Consider the following 13393-nt stretch of genomic DNA (forward strand, 5'->3'; position numbering starts at 1 on the left):
AATTTTTCTATCACAACACTCATAACTTTTCCCGTTCTTGATTCTCTATAATTATTATATAATTCAATAAGCTCCAAATAGGTTGTAGGTTCTCCCATAATAGAAGTTTTTAATTTTTAGGTTTTTCAAATTTTTATGGATTTTCGGGTATATAGGAAAAATAAAACAAGACAAGAATAAACTAGACAAAAGTAAACTAAGCAAAATAAAACTAGACAGAAATAAACTAAGCACAAATACACTAGACAAAAGTAAACTAAGCAAAACAAAATAAAATAAAACAAAAACAGAGAGAGAGGTAGAGTGTACTCCCCAGGTAAACTTATGAGTAGAGCTATGCCTCCCCGGCAACGGCGCCAGAAAATAGTCTTGATAACCCACAAGTATAGGAGATCGCAACAGTCTTCGAGGGAAGTAAAACCCAAATTTATTGATTCGACACAAGGGGAGGTAAAGAATACTTATAAACCTTAACAACTGAGTTGTCAATTCAGTTGCACCTAGAAAAGCACTAGTAACAGGGGTGATGTGAAAGCAGCAGTAATATGAGAGCAGTAGTAACAGTAACACAACAGCAGTAGCAGTAATATGAGAGCAATGGCACCAGAAAATAGTTGATACTACTTCCAATGACATGTAGAACGAGTATATGATTATGCGAGATGGACCGGGGTTCCCAGCTATCTACACTAGTGGTAACTCTCCAATAACAAGTGTTGGGTGAACAAATTACAGTTGGGCAATTGATAGGATTGAAATAGCATTAAGACAGAACATCAAGATTATTAATCATGTAGGCATGTTTTCCATATATAGTCATACGTGCTCGCAATGAGAAACTTGTACAACATCTTTTGTCCTACCAGCCGGTGGCAGCCGGGCCTCTAGGGAATCTACTGGAAATTAAGGTACTCCTTTTAATAGAGCACGGGAGCAAAGCATTAACACTCCGTGAAAACATGTGATACTCATACCTACGCCTTCCCCTCCGGTTGTCCCAGTTGCTGTCACTCTGGGGCCTCGGGTTCCGGACATAAACATGTGCAAACAACTTGTAGATACAATCTAAGCAATAATTATAGAGCTTAAATCTAAGATCATGCCACTCGGGCCCTAGTGACAAGCATTAAACACAACAAGATTGCAGCAACAATAACTTCACAAACTTTATAGATAGACTAATCATAATGTAACAATCCATCGGATCCCAACAAACACAACACCGATTACATCAGATGGATCTCAATCATGTAAGGCAGCTCATGAGATCATTGTATTGAAGTACATGGGGAGAGAATACCAACTAGCTACAGCTAGAACCCGTAGTCCATGGGGGAACTACTCACGGAGCATGATGGAGGCGATGGCGTTGATGGAGATGGCTTCCGGGGGCACTTCCCCGTCCCGGCAGGGTGCCGGAACAGAGACTTCTGTCCCCCGAATTGGAGTTTCGCGATGGCGGCGGCGCCCCTGGAGACTTTCTGGAGTTTCGTCAATTGGTGTCGCGTTTTTAGGTCGAAAGGGCTTATATAGGCGAAGAGTCGGAGTCGGAGGGGGTACGGAGCCGCCACACAACAGGGCGGCGCCCCCCTGGGCCGTGCCAGCACCATGTGTGGGGCCCCTGGGCCTCCCCTCTGGTCCCCCTCAGGTGTTCTGGGGTCTTCCGGGAAAAATAAGATGCTGGGTCTTCGTTTCGTCGAATTCCGAGAATATTGCCCGAACAGCCTTTCTGGAACCAAAAACAACAGAAAACAGCAACTGGCACTGTGGCATCTTGTTAATAGGTTAGTTCCGGAAAACGCATAAAAATATTATAAAGTGTGAGAAAAACATGTAGGTATTGTCATAAAACAAGCATGGAACATCAGAAATTATGGATACGTTGGAGACGTATCACCTGGCGGCGGCGGGAGACGGCCTGCCGGCGGCGCGGTCTTCGGGGCCTGGCGGCTTAGTTGTCGGAGCGTAGCGGGGGCGCTCTGGACGCGACGGGAGGACGGCATGGCCGCGGCGGGAGACGGCCTGGCCGCGGCACGACTTGTCCCTGGCGGCCACGCGAGTCGTCCCTGGTGGCGGCGCGCCTCGTCCCTGGTGGCGGCGCATTCTTCGGGGCCTGGGGGCGCGGTGCTCGGGGCTGAGAAGGAGGAGGCGTCCGTGTCTTTGGGGATGAAGAAAAGAATGAGCAGAGAAAAGTGTGCGGGTGAGGGTTCGGGGTGCGCGAGACAGGCGCGTGGAAATTTTTGCGGTATGAGCACGCCCAGGCTGGGTTGTGAAGCTCAATTTGAGCTTCACAACCGGGTCTAGCTGAGGAGGCTTTTCTGTATGAAGTGGGCATAGCTGAGATGAGTTGGCCCGGGCTAACAAACACATGTTTCACTCAAAATCTCGGTTGAGATGATAATTTCTGAGTTGACCCAGTCTACCAAACACACCCTAGGAGTTCGGGAGTTTGACTAGCCTAATGAGTAACTGAATGATGCATGTGCAACATGGAGAGAAATTCGTTCAATCTATTGAACTTCAGACTAGTCATAGTGGAGAGTAACATAGAGTAGTAACATATACATGTTACTACTCTATGTTACTACCTTCATAGTGGAGAGTAACATATGTGAAAACTTATATTTATTATGTTGTAGACTCATTTTGTCTTGAAAAGTGTGATGTTATGGTAACATAGCTAGTTACCACCTCACTCTCTTTCTTCATTTAATGGCATGCCATGTCACCAAAATGTCTTGGAATGTGTGATGTTACCACCTAAGTTACTCCCACTATGAGGCTGCTCATAGTGGAGAGTAACTTAGTCTAGTAATATTGTTATGTTATTAGTCTAAGTTACTACCTTCATAGTGAGTAGTAACTTAGATGCGGTTTCATGCAATGTGTCACTAATTATGTTGTAGACTCATATTGCTTTTGTATGTGTGATGTTATGGTAACATAGCTAGTTACCACCCCACTCTTTTTTTTCTTTTATTGTCATGCCATGTCACCAAAATGCCTTGAGATGTGTGATGTTACCACCTATGTTACCCCCACTATGAGCAGTCTGAGTAGTCTCATTTGTGTTCCCACAGCGACGAGTTAAAACGACGGTAAGCATTCTGAGTTATTGCCCTGCTCACCGGGAAACTAAACGATTTCCAAGTTCCAATGGGTGCATGCGCCCGAGCGTTAACTTGACTCGCTAAGAAAAGCTGTATAAGTAGTATATACGAAGTCTAGCTCTATCTGAAGCCTGCACCGGCCTCTCTTTGATATGGCCAACAACTCCACTTCTGCAGCTAACCATGTCCATAACCTACCCAAGACGTCGTCGAGATGCATCACGGAGAGCTTCACCGCGACGCACGATTTCGAGGTAACCAATTACCTTCAGCTCGACGGCATGGGCGTCGGCAAGTTCGTTTACTCAGGCACATTCAGCGTTGCTGGCTACGATTGGTCTATCAGGTTCTACCCAGATGGAGTGAGGGATGACTGCGACGGCAATGCATCGGCCTTCTTATATTGCGTCAGCCAGGCGAAGGCTGTGAGAACCAAGTTCACCCTGAACATGCTGGAGAAAGAGGGCAAAGTAAAGGTAACCGACCTCGGTGCCATAGAGCGTATTATTTCTTCGCCAACCTACGATTGGGGTTATCCTCGATTCGTCGAGAAATCGAAGCTGAAATCGTTGTCCCATGCCAACAGTGGGAACTTGATCATACGGTGCGTTCTCACTGTGACGAAAGAACATCGCACTGATGCGGTTACACAGCCGAATCTGGCAGACCATCTTCTGCAGATGTGGAAGGATACAGAAGGAGCAGATGTGACATTCAGCGTTTGTGGCCAGCTTTTCCGTGCCCACAGATGCTTGTTGGCCGCACGGTCTCCGGTTTTCAAGGCGGAGCTTTTTGGGCCGATGAAGGAGAAGGCCACAAACTGTATCAAGATTGACGACATTGAGCCACAAATCTTCGAGGCGCTTCTCCACTTCACATACACAGATTCCATGCTAGACGATGAGCGATTCAAAGAAGGCAAATCTGCAAGTTTGCAGCACTTGTTAGTTGCCGCAGATCGATATGGAGTGGAGAAGCTGAGGGTGATCTGTGAAGGCAAACTCTGTGAGAGCATAGATGTAGAAACGGTTGCGACCACGTTGGTGTTAGCAGAGCAACATCACTGTAAGGATGTCAAAGAAGCTTGCCTTGAGTTTATGGCTTCACGGAAGGTGCTACGAGCTGTCATGGAGACCGATGGTTTCAAGCATTTGGTGACAACATGTCCTCTGCTCATGAAGGAGATACTGGAGAAGGTGTCCCGTAGTGACTTGTAGTCTGCTGAGAGCACAAGTGATAGTAATATGCTTAATTAGTTAGCAGGAGTGCTGATATCGAGTTGCACTTCAACTTTTATGTACTACAGTGATATTTTAATGCTTATGTGTAAGCTTTGTGATGCTACTTTTATTATATGATATCTACTTCAAGGCGTAATTCCTTCTAATTAACAAAATGGTATCAATTCGTACATGGTTGTATATTTGCACTCTAAATTCTAGAATGTTAATCTCTACGGTTTGTGCTGCCCCTATTCTTCAGTTTATATATATATTTCCTATTTGCTTGAATATATTACAGTATCAGTATGAACACTTAGCCGGGTATTACGGCAGAACATAAACTATTCATATAATATAGTTCATACGGCTTACTTAAATAATTTAACCCCACGGAGAATCTGAAAGAACTTGAAGGAAGTGTGCACTTTGCAGCACGCCAGCACCATTCTCTTGGTGCTGCTGTTTTGCACTAACAAAAGCACCCAGAATTGTTACAAACATCATACATACTCTGCAACTATTCTGATTGCTTTTGACTCTTGTTTCTGCGACAAGACTTGATCACACATTTTCTACTTTAAACATTACCGAGGCAAGGTTGCGCAAGGAGCATGAGTTTCTCGCCAACTGTTTGCTAGTAAACACAGAGGAAAAAACGCACCTATGATGATGTTCTCCTTTTCACAGGCGCAAAAGAGACCAATAGCTGATTAACTACATGGGTCTAATGGCTCTATATGATAAGTGAAAATCCATGGTAAAGTAGCATCTGGTTTTCTTTTGGGGTAGCTTAGCTTATGCAATATATCGATGTTGGAAATGTATTTTATGTACACGACCAATTTAAATATATAAGTTTCTGAAAATGCTACAAATTCTAGCATGTTTTCATTTGATTTGGCGTTCCCAAAATATTGTGTCATTTTACATTGTAAATGCCATGTGTCTAGTGTTCTCAATTCGTGCAGATATAGATAGCGCTTTCAACTAATTTTTCTCTTTTGAGTTCATACTTGTCTTAAGAATAATGGAAAAAATATTGGACATTATAGAAGATATTGGCCAAGCTTTCAAAAAAGTCACAAAACATAGTAAATTTCACGTGTCCAGTCTTCTCAACAAATTAAAGGCTTGCCTTGCTGAGATGAGATCCTGGTGATGGTTCAAAATCCCTTTTTGACCAAGTTGTTGAATTTTGTGTAAACCATTTCATTGATATTTCAGATTTGCAGGAAACTTACATTCTCCGTGGTGGTTGGGATCGTCGCCAACCTGATTGTTTTACCAAAGAGAATTATCTTCGAGTGGAAATATTTTGTGCCACACTTGATCCTCAGCTGCACGAATTAGAATTCCGTTTAATGGATCTTCTGTACACTAGTGCTACCTTGATTCCTACAAATAAATACAAATTTTCAAGGCTGGCCATATTTTTCAAATGGTGAAGAAACATTATCGGACTGATTTCAGTCAACAAGAAATTTATGGCGTGGAGCAGCAACTCAAACATTTTTTTGTGGATGGTTCCAATGATAACGAGATGAAAAAAGTGTCAACACTCATATACCATTGCCGCTGCCTCGTTAAGATTGGGAAATAATCTATCTACAACCTGATAGATCACTTGTGACTCTTCTTGTTTCTACGATAAGACTTGATCGCACATTTCTATTTTGAATATTATCAAGACAAGGTTGCGTAATAAGATGGAGGATGAGTTTCTCGCCATTAGCTTGCTAGTAAACATGGAGGGGGGATACACCTATGATGATGTTCTTCTCCTTTTCACTAAATATACCAAGAGCTGATTAACTATATTGGCCTAAGTGTAAATCCCTGGCAAAGTAGTATATGGTTCTTTTGTTTCAGGGTAGCTTATGCAATATATTGGTGTTAGAAATGTATTTTGTGGACAGGAACAATCTAAATATCTATTTCTAAAAATGCTACAAACTTTGCTTGTTGATTTTAGTTGATTTGGATATTCGTGTCATCCCCGCCACTCTCCCCAGATTTTTTTTTCAAGGTTTGCTAGTGGGTGTGCCTAGTTGGGTTTTATTTTTTTATCTGTTTTGTAAGATATTATTTTGTATCGATTCAACCATGTAGCTTTATTTACAAAAGGAGGCAAACGCTTGTTTCGTGCAGTATAGTAGGTAAATAACTCGTGCGCAGTATAGTAGGTAAATAACTCGTGCACCCACCTGGCTTATATTGTCTAAATCCGTGACAAGTAATGTGGGTAATAGGGAGTACCTCGTTTAGTACTTGGTGACATTCATAAATTTATCACATCCATCAATTGAAGGCGTGAGCCTACTCCGCATTTGCAAGAAAAAGGAATAAAATGGTGAACCTGAAATATGTTTCAAAACATGCCCACGCTGCTTTGATTATCCCAGTCTGACTAGAGTGCCGAGATTCTTATTCACAGGAAGTCTACCGACTGACAACATCAATACACAGCAAAACAAATGCGGATGAAATACACAGGAATAACATCATAGCAGTCAATCATCTACGATAGGATAAGGTGAAAACCCATCTCTAACATGCCAAATTCTTATGCCAATGCAGACCACAGAACCAGGAACAGGCTCATCAACCCCGTGAAACTGCCCGAGACAGTACGGTGACCAGCATTCTTGCCTGCAATCAAGAGGAACATGCTTGTCAAGTCACAAATCATTGATTTTTCCTTTCTTTTGTTCAAACTTCAAAGCATAGGTGCGGTTCAAACAAGGTTTAATGCCTACTTGAAGATCAAGTTTCAATTGTGTTTTGAGCTAGTCGCTTAAACTGAAGTCCATGATCAAAAAAAGAAAATCTCCCTTATGAACATCCATAAGAGTGCAGACCATGCTAAGAGTTTAGCAAAACGTTAAAATCGTGGGGCCATCGATATGAAACTTTAGCGACATAGCTAAGTGTCAGGAGAAAATGAAAAATAGTGTGAACAATAGAAACATCGCTGCACAAGCCAAGTTTCAGGAGAAAATGAAAAAAGTGTGAACATCAGAAACATCACTCCGCAAGGCATGGCAACACATTTGTAATAACATTCACACAATTCCCGTGAAACATCTTGCAGACTTAAATACAGAGCAAACCTAAATTAAATTCTACTCCTAAACAATTTGACATACACAAATAATTATCTAACTTGAAAATGGAAATGCTACACAGTTGTCCACACCACCCCTGGGACCATGTCTACTAGTACATGTCTAACAAAAGGAAAACTGAGGCATGTCTAGTGTTTGTTTGTGTGTTCACTTATTGGCCAATTTGAGTGTGTTTCACTCTTTGTGGTAGTCAAACAACAGACCATCTTGCAAATTTGCGAAATATATTTAGAACAAGTGGGGGGTGTATCATATATTATCTCTGAACTAGTCTTAACACTTCTCTAGTACTGCAGTTACAGTGTCTCAAAAGTACTCCAAGTCCTATGCTCATCACACACAAACAGATTAAGCTTAAAAAAACACAAACATATTGATGTCTTTCTGTTCAAATCTACTACATCAGATAACAGAACAACACAATTTCTTTTTAGAACAAAATAACAAGCATTACTTGCATCAAATTGCCACCATGGAGTACTGTGGATTCAATAAAATTCGATAGTAAAGATTATTCCTTAACCAGACAAGAATTTTCAGTTGGCAAAATGGCACAGTTCAGACAACAAAGGAGCAAAGCAAATGGCTACTTTACTCGAGAATGCTACTATTTAGAAAGCATAAGAAGCCTCTGTTACCTGGAGGAGAAGACGACGGAGAGTTGCCTGTAAATTGAAAGTGCAAGGTGATTAGCAAATCGCAGAAAGAAACTAATTGAAATTATCTGAAGAAAATGCCTACTACAAAAGCCAGTGAGAAACAGGATAAGTACAACATGTGCAATACTGTGGTTCGCAAGGTTGAACATGGGAATGCCATGCACTTCAGCACTTCGCAGTGGGAGTGGAAACAACCACACCGAAAAAGGTGTAAGTAAAATTGCAGAATGCCAGTATTAATGGGCTCTGTTTCGTGAGGTCAAACAAGATATTTTCCAAATCAACTTGTAAACATCATTACAAAAGTACAAATGGTCACAATCATACATCTAAGACTAAGCAGGCAAATCATTCATCTAACAAAGTCTACTATGGTAATATATTAAACCAACATAATCTGACAGACTAACACCCATGAACCACTGGATTAAACTAAGCTGATGAAAGGACCGACTGGGGAAGCTCAAGGCAACTGTGATCCTCTATGCCTCCAACCTCTTAATTTTTTTCGCAATTGCCAGCTGGTCCAAGATCCACATCTAGAATTGCTTTTGTTCTCTACTAGTGCCATTTGATGGTGACAGTAATGCTAAGACTAACTTCTATACGCCAACCAGAACAAGGTAGCAGACGCGAAACTTAAGTACGCAATCCAGCGGTACAGCTACCATCTGTCACACCTCCCTGTAGTACTTCCCACTTGCCCAAATCATGATTACACAGATTTACCAGGAAATTTGACACAAAACAAATGGATTTTTTATGGTTAGGAATGCGTAAATGAACAGCTCTAATCGTCATAAATCGGGTGTGGGAGAATGAATCAAGAACACATCTGCTATAGAACAGATGGGAACAGAAAAATATTTTTTTGCAAGGTAAATAAGAACGAGAAGATATGGAAGTGCAGGGTAGCGGGAGAGGCGAGCTGAATAATTACTGGGGCAGCTGCTGACGTCGTCGCTGATGCCGCAGCGCTTGGAGAGGCGGAGCGCGTCGGTGAGGTTGATGTTGAAGGCCTTGAAGATCGCCGGATCGGCGTAGAGGGCGCAGAGGCACACGCGCTCGTTCTTGACGGTCTCCCTGAGCGGGCCGCAGCAGGTGTCCGGCGGCGTCTCCGCGTCCGTCCCGTTCATGGACGCCGCACACCCCACCAGCTTCGACGCGCAAGCCGGCGGCTCCGTCGTCTGCGCCGAGGCGCCCGCCGCGAGCAGGGCCACGGCCGCCGCCGCCGCCAGCAGCACCACGACCGCCTGCATCGCCATTTGTCTCTCCGCTTTCTTCAGAAAAAGTTGGTCTTTTTTTCGTGAGCGTGGACTCTTGGCTCTTCCTTTCTTCCTTGGCTTCTGGTGTGCTTTTATAAACGGAGCGTCAGCGCGTGTTTCCCGTGAACATTCATCAGCGGCAGTATATGCGTAGTTCCCAACTTTTACTTTTCGAGTTCCGAGAAATGGCAAGCGACAAAAAAAAAAAATCAAACTTGAACTTTTGACGGCCTACTCCAGCCCCAGGCTTCCGACACGTGTGGTGTACCCTGGCCATCATATTTTATATGTTGACCGAAAATTCATGTAGAGTAATTTTTTAACTGAAATCCATGTAATTTGAGAATAACAAACATTTGTTTTGCATGAGTTCATGGTGGAGAAATCGAGGGATAAGAATATATTAACCGTGGATGCATGTAAACATATTTTTGTTAGAGCAATTCCAATAGTATAGCCAACTGTTAGCTATAACAAGATGCCATGTCATTTGTAGTCACCATATAGTTAACATGTATAATAGTTGGCTATAAGAATGAACTACTTACTAACACATGGCCCACCTTTCACTCTCACAAAGTGCCTAGGAGCACGTGCAAGAACTGGCTATTGCATAGTAGCTCACCTCTCTTCTCTCTCCCCTTCTCTCTCCTCCAACTCATCTAAGATATATTATTTAATATCTTATAGCCAACTGACTGTACTCTATTGTACTTGCTCTTATATAACAAGTACTCCCTCCGTCCGTTAATAGATATCGGAAGGTTCGTCTAAATTCGGATGTATCTATGCACTAAAGAGTGTCTAGACATTTAAATTTAGATAATTTTGGACATCTAAAAATAGACAGAGGTAGTAATATAAATTAGAGAGTAATTTATTTGCATATTCTACTACTACCTCGGTTCAAAAAATGATGTTCATGTTTCATCTAGGTATATATGTATCTAGACACAATTTAGTTATAGCTACTTTCGCATCTAGAATAAGTTGAGATGACTATTTTTTTTTATAGGAAAAGACATATATTCTTAGATGGGGAGTTCTGATTAAAAAATCACAATCACAAGACCCTTCTCATGACACTACGACTCAACACCAGTGATGTACGTACGCCCGGGAGAACACTTCCAGCATGAAAAACAGAAAAAGTATGTGTCAGTTCAAACTTGTGACCAAGTCTAGTAGCGAACCTCTGACCAGCTCGAGAAAAATAGCCTAGCAGACGGTTCCGATCGAGACGGTTGTTTCTCTCACACGCCTGCATGGCACATGCGACAACGTGCCTGCTTCTAGAGTCCATGTGAACATTTGAACAGAGTATTTGACTACAAATGTTACTGAGCAATCATCGAGAAAAGGAAAATTCAAGGTTAGGCCCAAGTACAAAGTGGCAGAATTGTCCATAAAACATCATAATGACTCTTCGCCCAAACGAAAATTAGATGCCATGATAATTATAAACACCAGGCGTTTCGCAAGCAAATGATTTTCTAAAACACACACACTCAGAATGTGAGGAAGTTGTTTCAATTCTCGTCGTAGAGCCAAAATCTGCTAACTAGAGGCCTCTAACAGTAGCTAGCCAATTAATAGCATCATTGAGGTCTTCTTATTTGGGAATAGTTAAATATATAGTGTCCGGTCAAAATGAAGCGCAGGGTTTCAGCCGCTCTTGTGCTCTCGGATTTCCTTAATGATGCCTTGAGCAAGAGTATCCTCATCATAGTTCTTCTCAAAGAATTTAACAATCTCCATTTTCAGGTTCAGCAAGTACCTGAAAGTAGATAAACATAAAAAGTCAGTGACTGGCCTGCCAAGCTCCAAGCTAATTGCTACTTCTTGGTATACACAGGCCCGGTTCTGAGGCAGTGCAACCAGTGCGGTGGCACTGGGCCCCAAAAATTTGAGGGCCCCATCGCAGCATGCACAGCATATATATATGGGCTATGAGCGAAAAGAGTTATCAAGCAATAATTGGAAAAAATAAGGGAAGAAAAGGCCCTAGAGGTTAATCCCAATTCTCACCACTGTTCATGCGCGGCAGCTGCATGCGAGCATTAATAAACGATGCCTCGATCGCCCCTCCTTTCTGCATGCAAGTAGTATCTACTACTCCGTATCTAAACCATAAATGGAGAAATCATTGCTTGAGTACAACTTGCTAGTACTCCTTTCTGCATGCAAGTAGTAGGACGTTACTGTAAATTTTATCTCCCACTAGAGCAAGTACAATAAGGCACAGTCAGCTGGCTATAAGAGATAAAATATTATAAACTTGCTTAGTTGAAGGAGAGAGATTAGAAGAGAGAAGAGGAGTGGGCTCTTATCTTATAGCCAGCTCTAGCACGTGCTCCTAGGCAGTATGTGAGACTAAAAGGTGGACCATGTATTGTAAAAGTACTACACTTTTATAGCTCACTATTGTATATGTTGGCTCTCAGTTAGCTATAGATGACATGGCACTTGGCTTGTAGCCAGCAGCTGCCTACACTGTTGGAATTGCTTTAACCCCTCGCAAATACCCAAATGAGCAATCCAAACAGATCAGTAACTTATGTTCTTCCATGCTTGCTTAATGCATGAAAATTTCTTCTACACTATCCACCATTTATTTTTGTACTTAATTAACAAATTTCCATTGCAAATTATGCTTTTATAATTTGCATGATCAGATAAGAGGGCACAATAATCTTGTACTGAACTTCTCATCTATCTTTTTTGCTGGAACATTAATTCCTGGCAACTTTCTGTGAGAAAAGGAAAATCCACAGATAATCACCTATCCACTATCTAATTCTTTTACAAAATTTTGTTAGGGCTGACCTATGTCACGAGGATGAAGGCACTCGCTGTCAGCGTTCTTCAGTTATGTCACATACCACCGTCACCAGTGTAGCATATGGTACAACCTGATCCGGACACTCGCACATTATTTTGCGTATTTTGTTATAGCTTGTTTTGATAAAAGGGTCCGGTATTTTTGTTTCGCACCGGGCCCCTGATTTCCTAGGCCCGGCCCTGGGTATACATATTGTTGGTGGTAACTCTTTATATGTATTTCTCCAAGACATCTGTGACTACCCGAATTTCATGATGGACAGACCTTCATATACTAATTTTATGGTAAACACGTTGCAGTATGCCAGTATGCATTCACTAGTACTACCAATGATTATAGACTTCTGAACTTGTATGTTCAAATTGAACTACAGTCAGTGCCATAGTTAAATCTCATGGCAGTTGGCTACAAAAGAAGAACATGAACAGCTAAACCCTAATGGAGACAGCGACAGGATCCACGGGTGTAGCTGGGCAGCTCATACTCATCACTTATAACAACAAGTTATCACAACAGAGCAATAGATGCCACATGGGCTGCACCCAACAAATATTGCCTGCTTGACCTGTTTGGCTTGGGCTCATTAATTAATGCCAGCTGGCTTTGTCAATAAGATCTAGTTAGCGGGCTACAAAGATTTAAATATAATATTTATATTGTACTTAGTTGGAGGGGAGCGAAGAAGAGAGAAAAGGTAAGTAGGCTCTAATGCAAGAGCCAAATATTATACATGCTACCTATATGTTAGCTATAGATGATATGTCATCTTGCTTGTAGCCAGCAGCTGGTTATACTATTAAACTTGCTCTAAGACTAATTACAATGAAAAGTACTATCATATCTAGTATCAGCATATAATACTAGTTTATGATACCACCCCTATAAGAGATTGTACAATAATAGGCTTATAGCCTACCTACATGTCATTTTTCCATAAGTGGAGGAGGGAGACATGAAAAAGTAAGGTGAGTGGGCTCTCAGGCCTTCTCCAATGTTTGTCTCTTAGCACGGTATCATAGGTAAAGTGGTGATGTGGCACCATAATTAATGATGAAAAAGATGGTCGTTGTATCTTAGCTAAGATACAACACTTGCATGTGGTCATAGGAAAAATACGCCAATCACATTCATGTATGAGCCAAAATTTATTAAATTTATATACAACACTA

The 13393-nt window shown here is 41.8% G+C and overlaps 2 protein-coding genes across 2 annotated transcripts; one reads left to right on the forward strand and one right to left on the reverse strand.

Moving 5' to 3' along the window:
• Window positions 1-3262: 3262 nt before the first annotated feature.
• Window positions 3263-4327, forward strand: LOC124665727 (BTB/POZ and MATH domain-containing protein 2-like). The gene is made up of 2 exons (XM_047203116.1): window positions 3263-4028; window positions 4068-4327. The coding sequence occupies exons 1-2, from the start codon at window positions 3263-3265 to the stop codon at window positions 4325-4327; spliced, it is 1026 nt and encodes a 341-aa protein (XP_047059072.1).
• A 2332-nt stretch (window positions 4328-6659) lies between these two features.
• LOC124684690 (non-specific lipid transfer protein GPI-anchored 9-like) lies at window positions 6660-9492 on the reverse strand. The gene is made up of 3 exons (XM_047218958.1): window positions 9058-9492; window positions 8097-8123; window positions 6660-6982 (listed from the first exon to the last, which is right to left on the reverse strand). Exons 1-3 carry the CDS (start codon window positions 9380-9382, stop codon window positions 6897-6899), a joined length of 438 nt encoding a protein of 145 aa, XP_047074914.1. The 5' UTR covers window positions 9383-9492; the 3' UTR covers window positions 6660-6896.
• Window positions 9493-13393: the final 3901 nt, after the last annotated feature.

Source organism: Lolium rigidum, chromosome 1, assembly GCF_022539505.1.
Source record: "Lolium rigidum isolate FL_2022 chromosome 1, APGP_CSIRO_Lrig_0.1, whole genome shotgun sequence".
Classification (NCBI taxonomy): Eukaryota; Viridiplantae; Streptophyta; class Magnoliopsida; order Poales; family Poaceae; genus Lolium; species Lolium rigidum.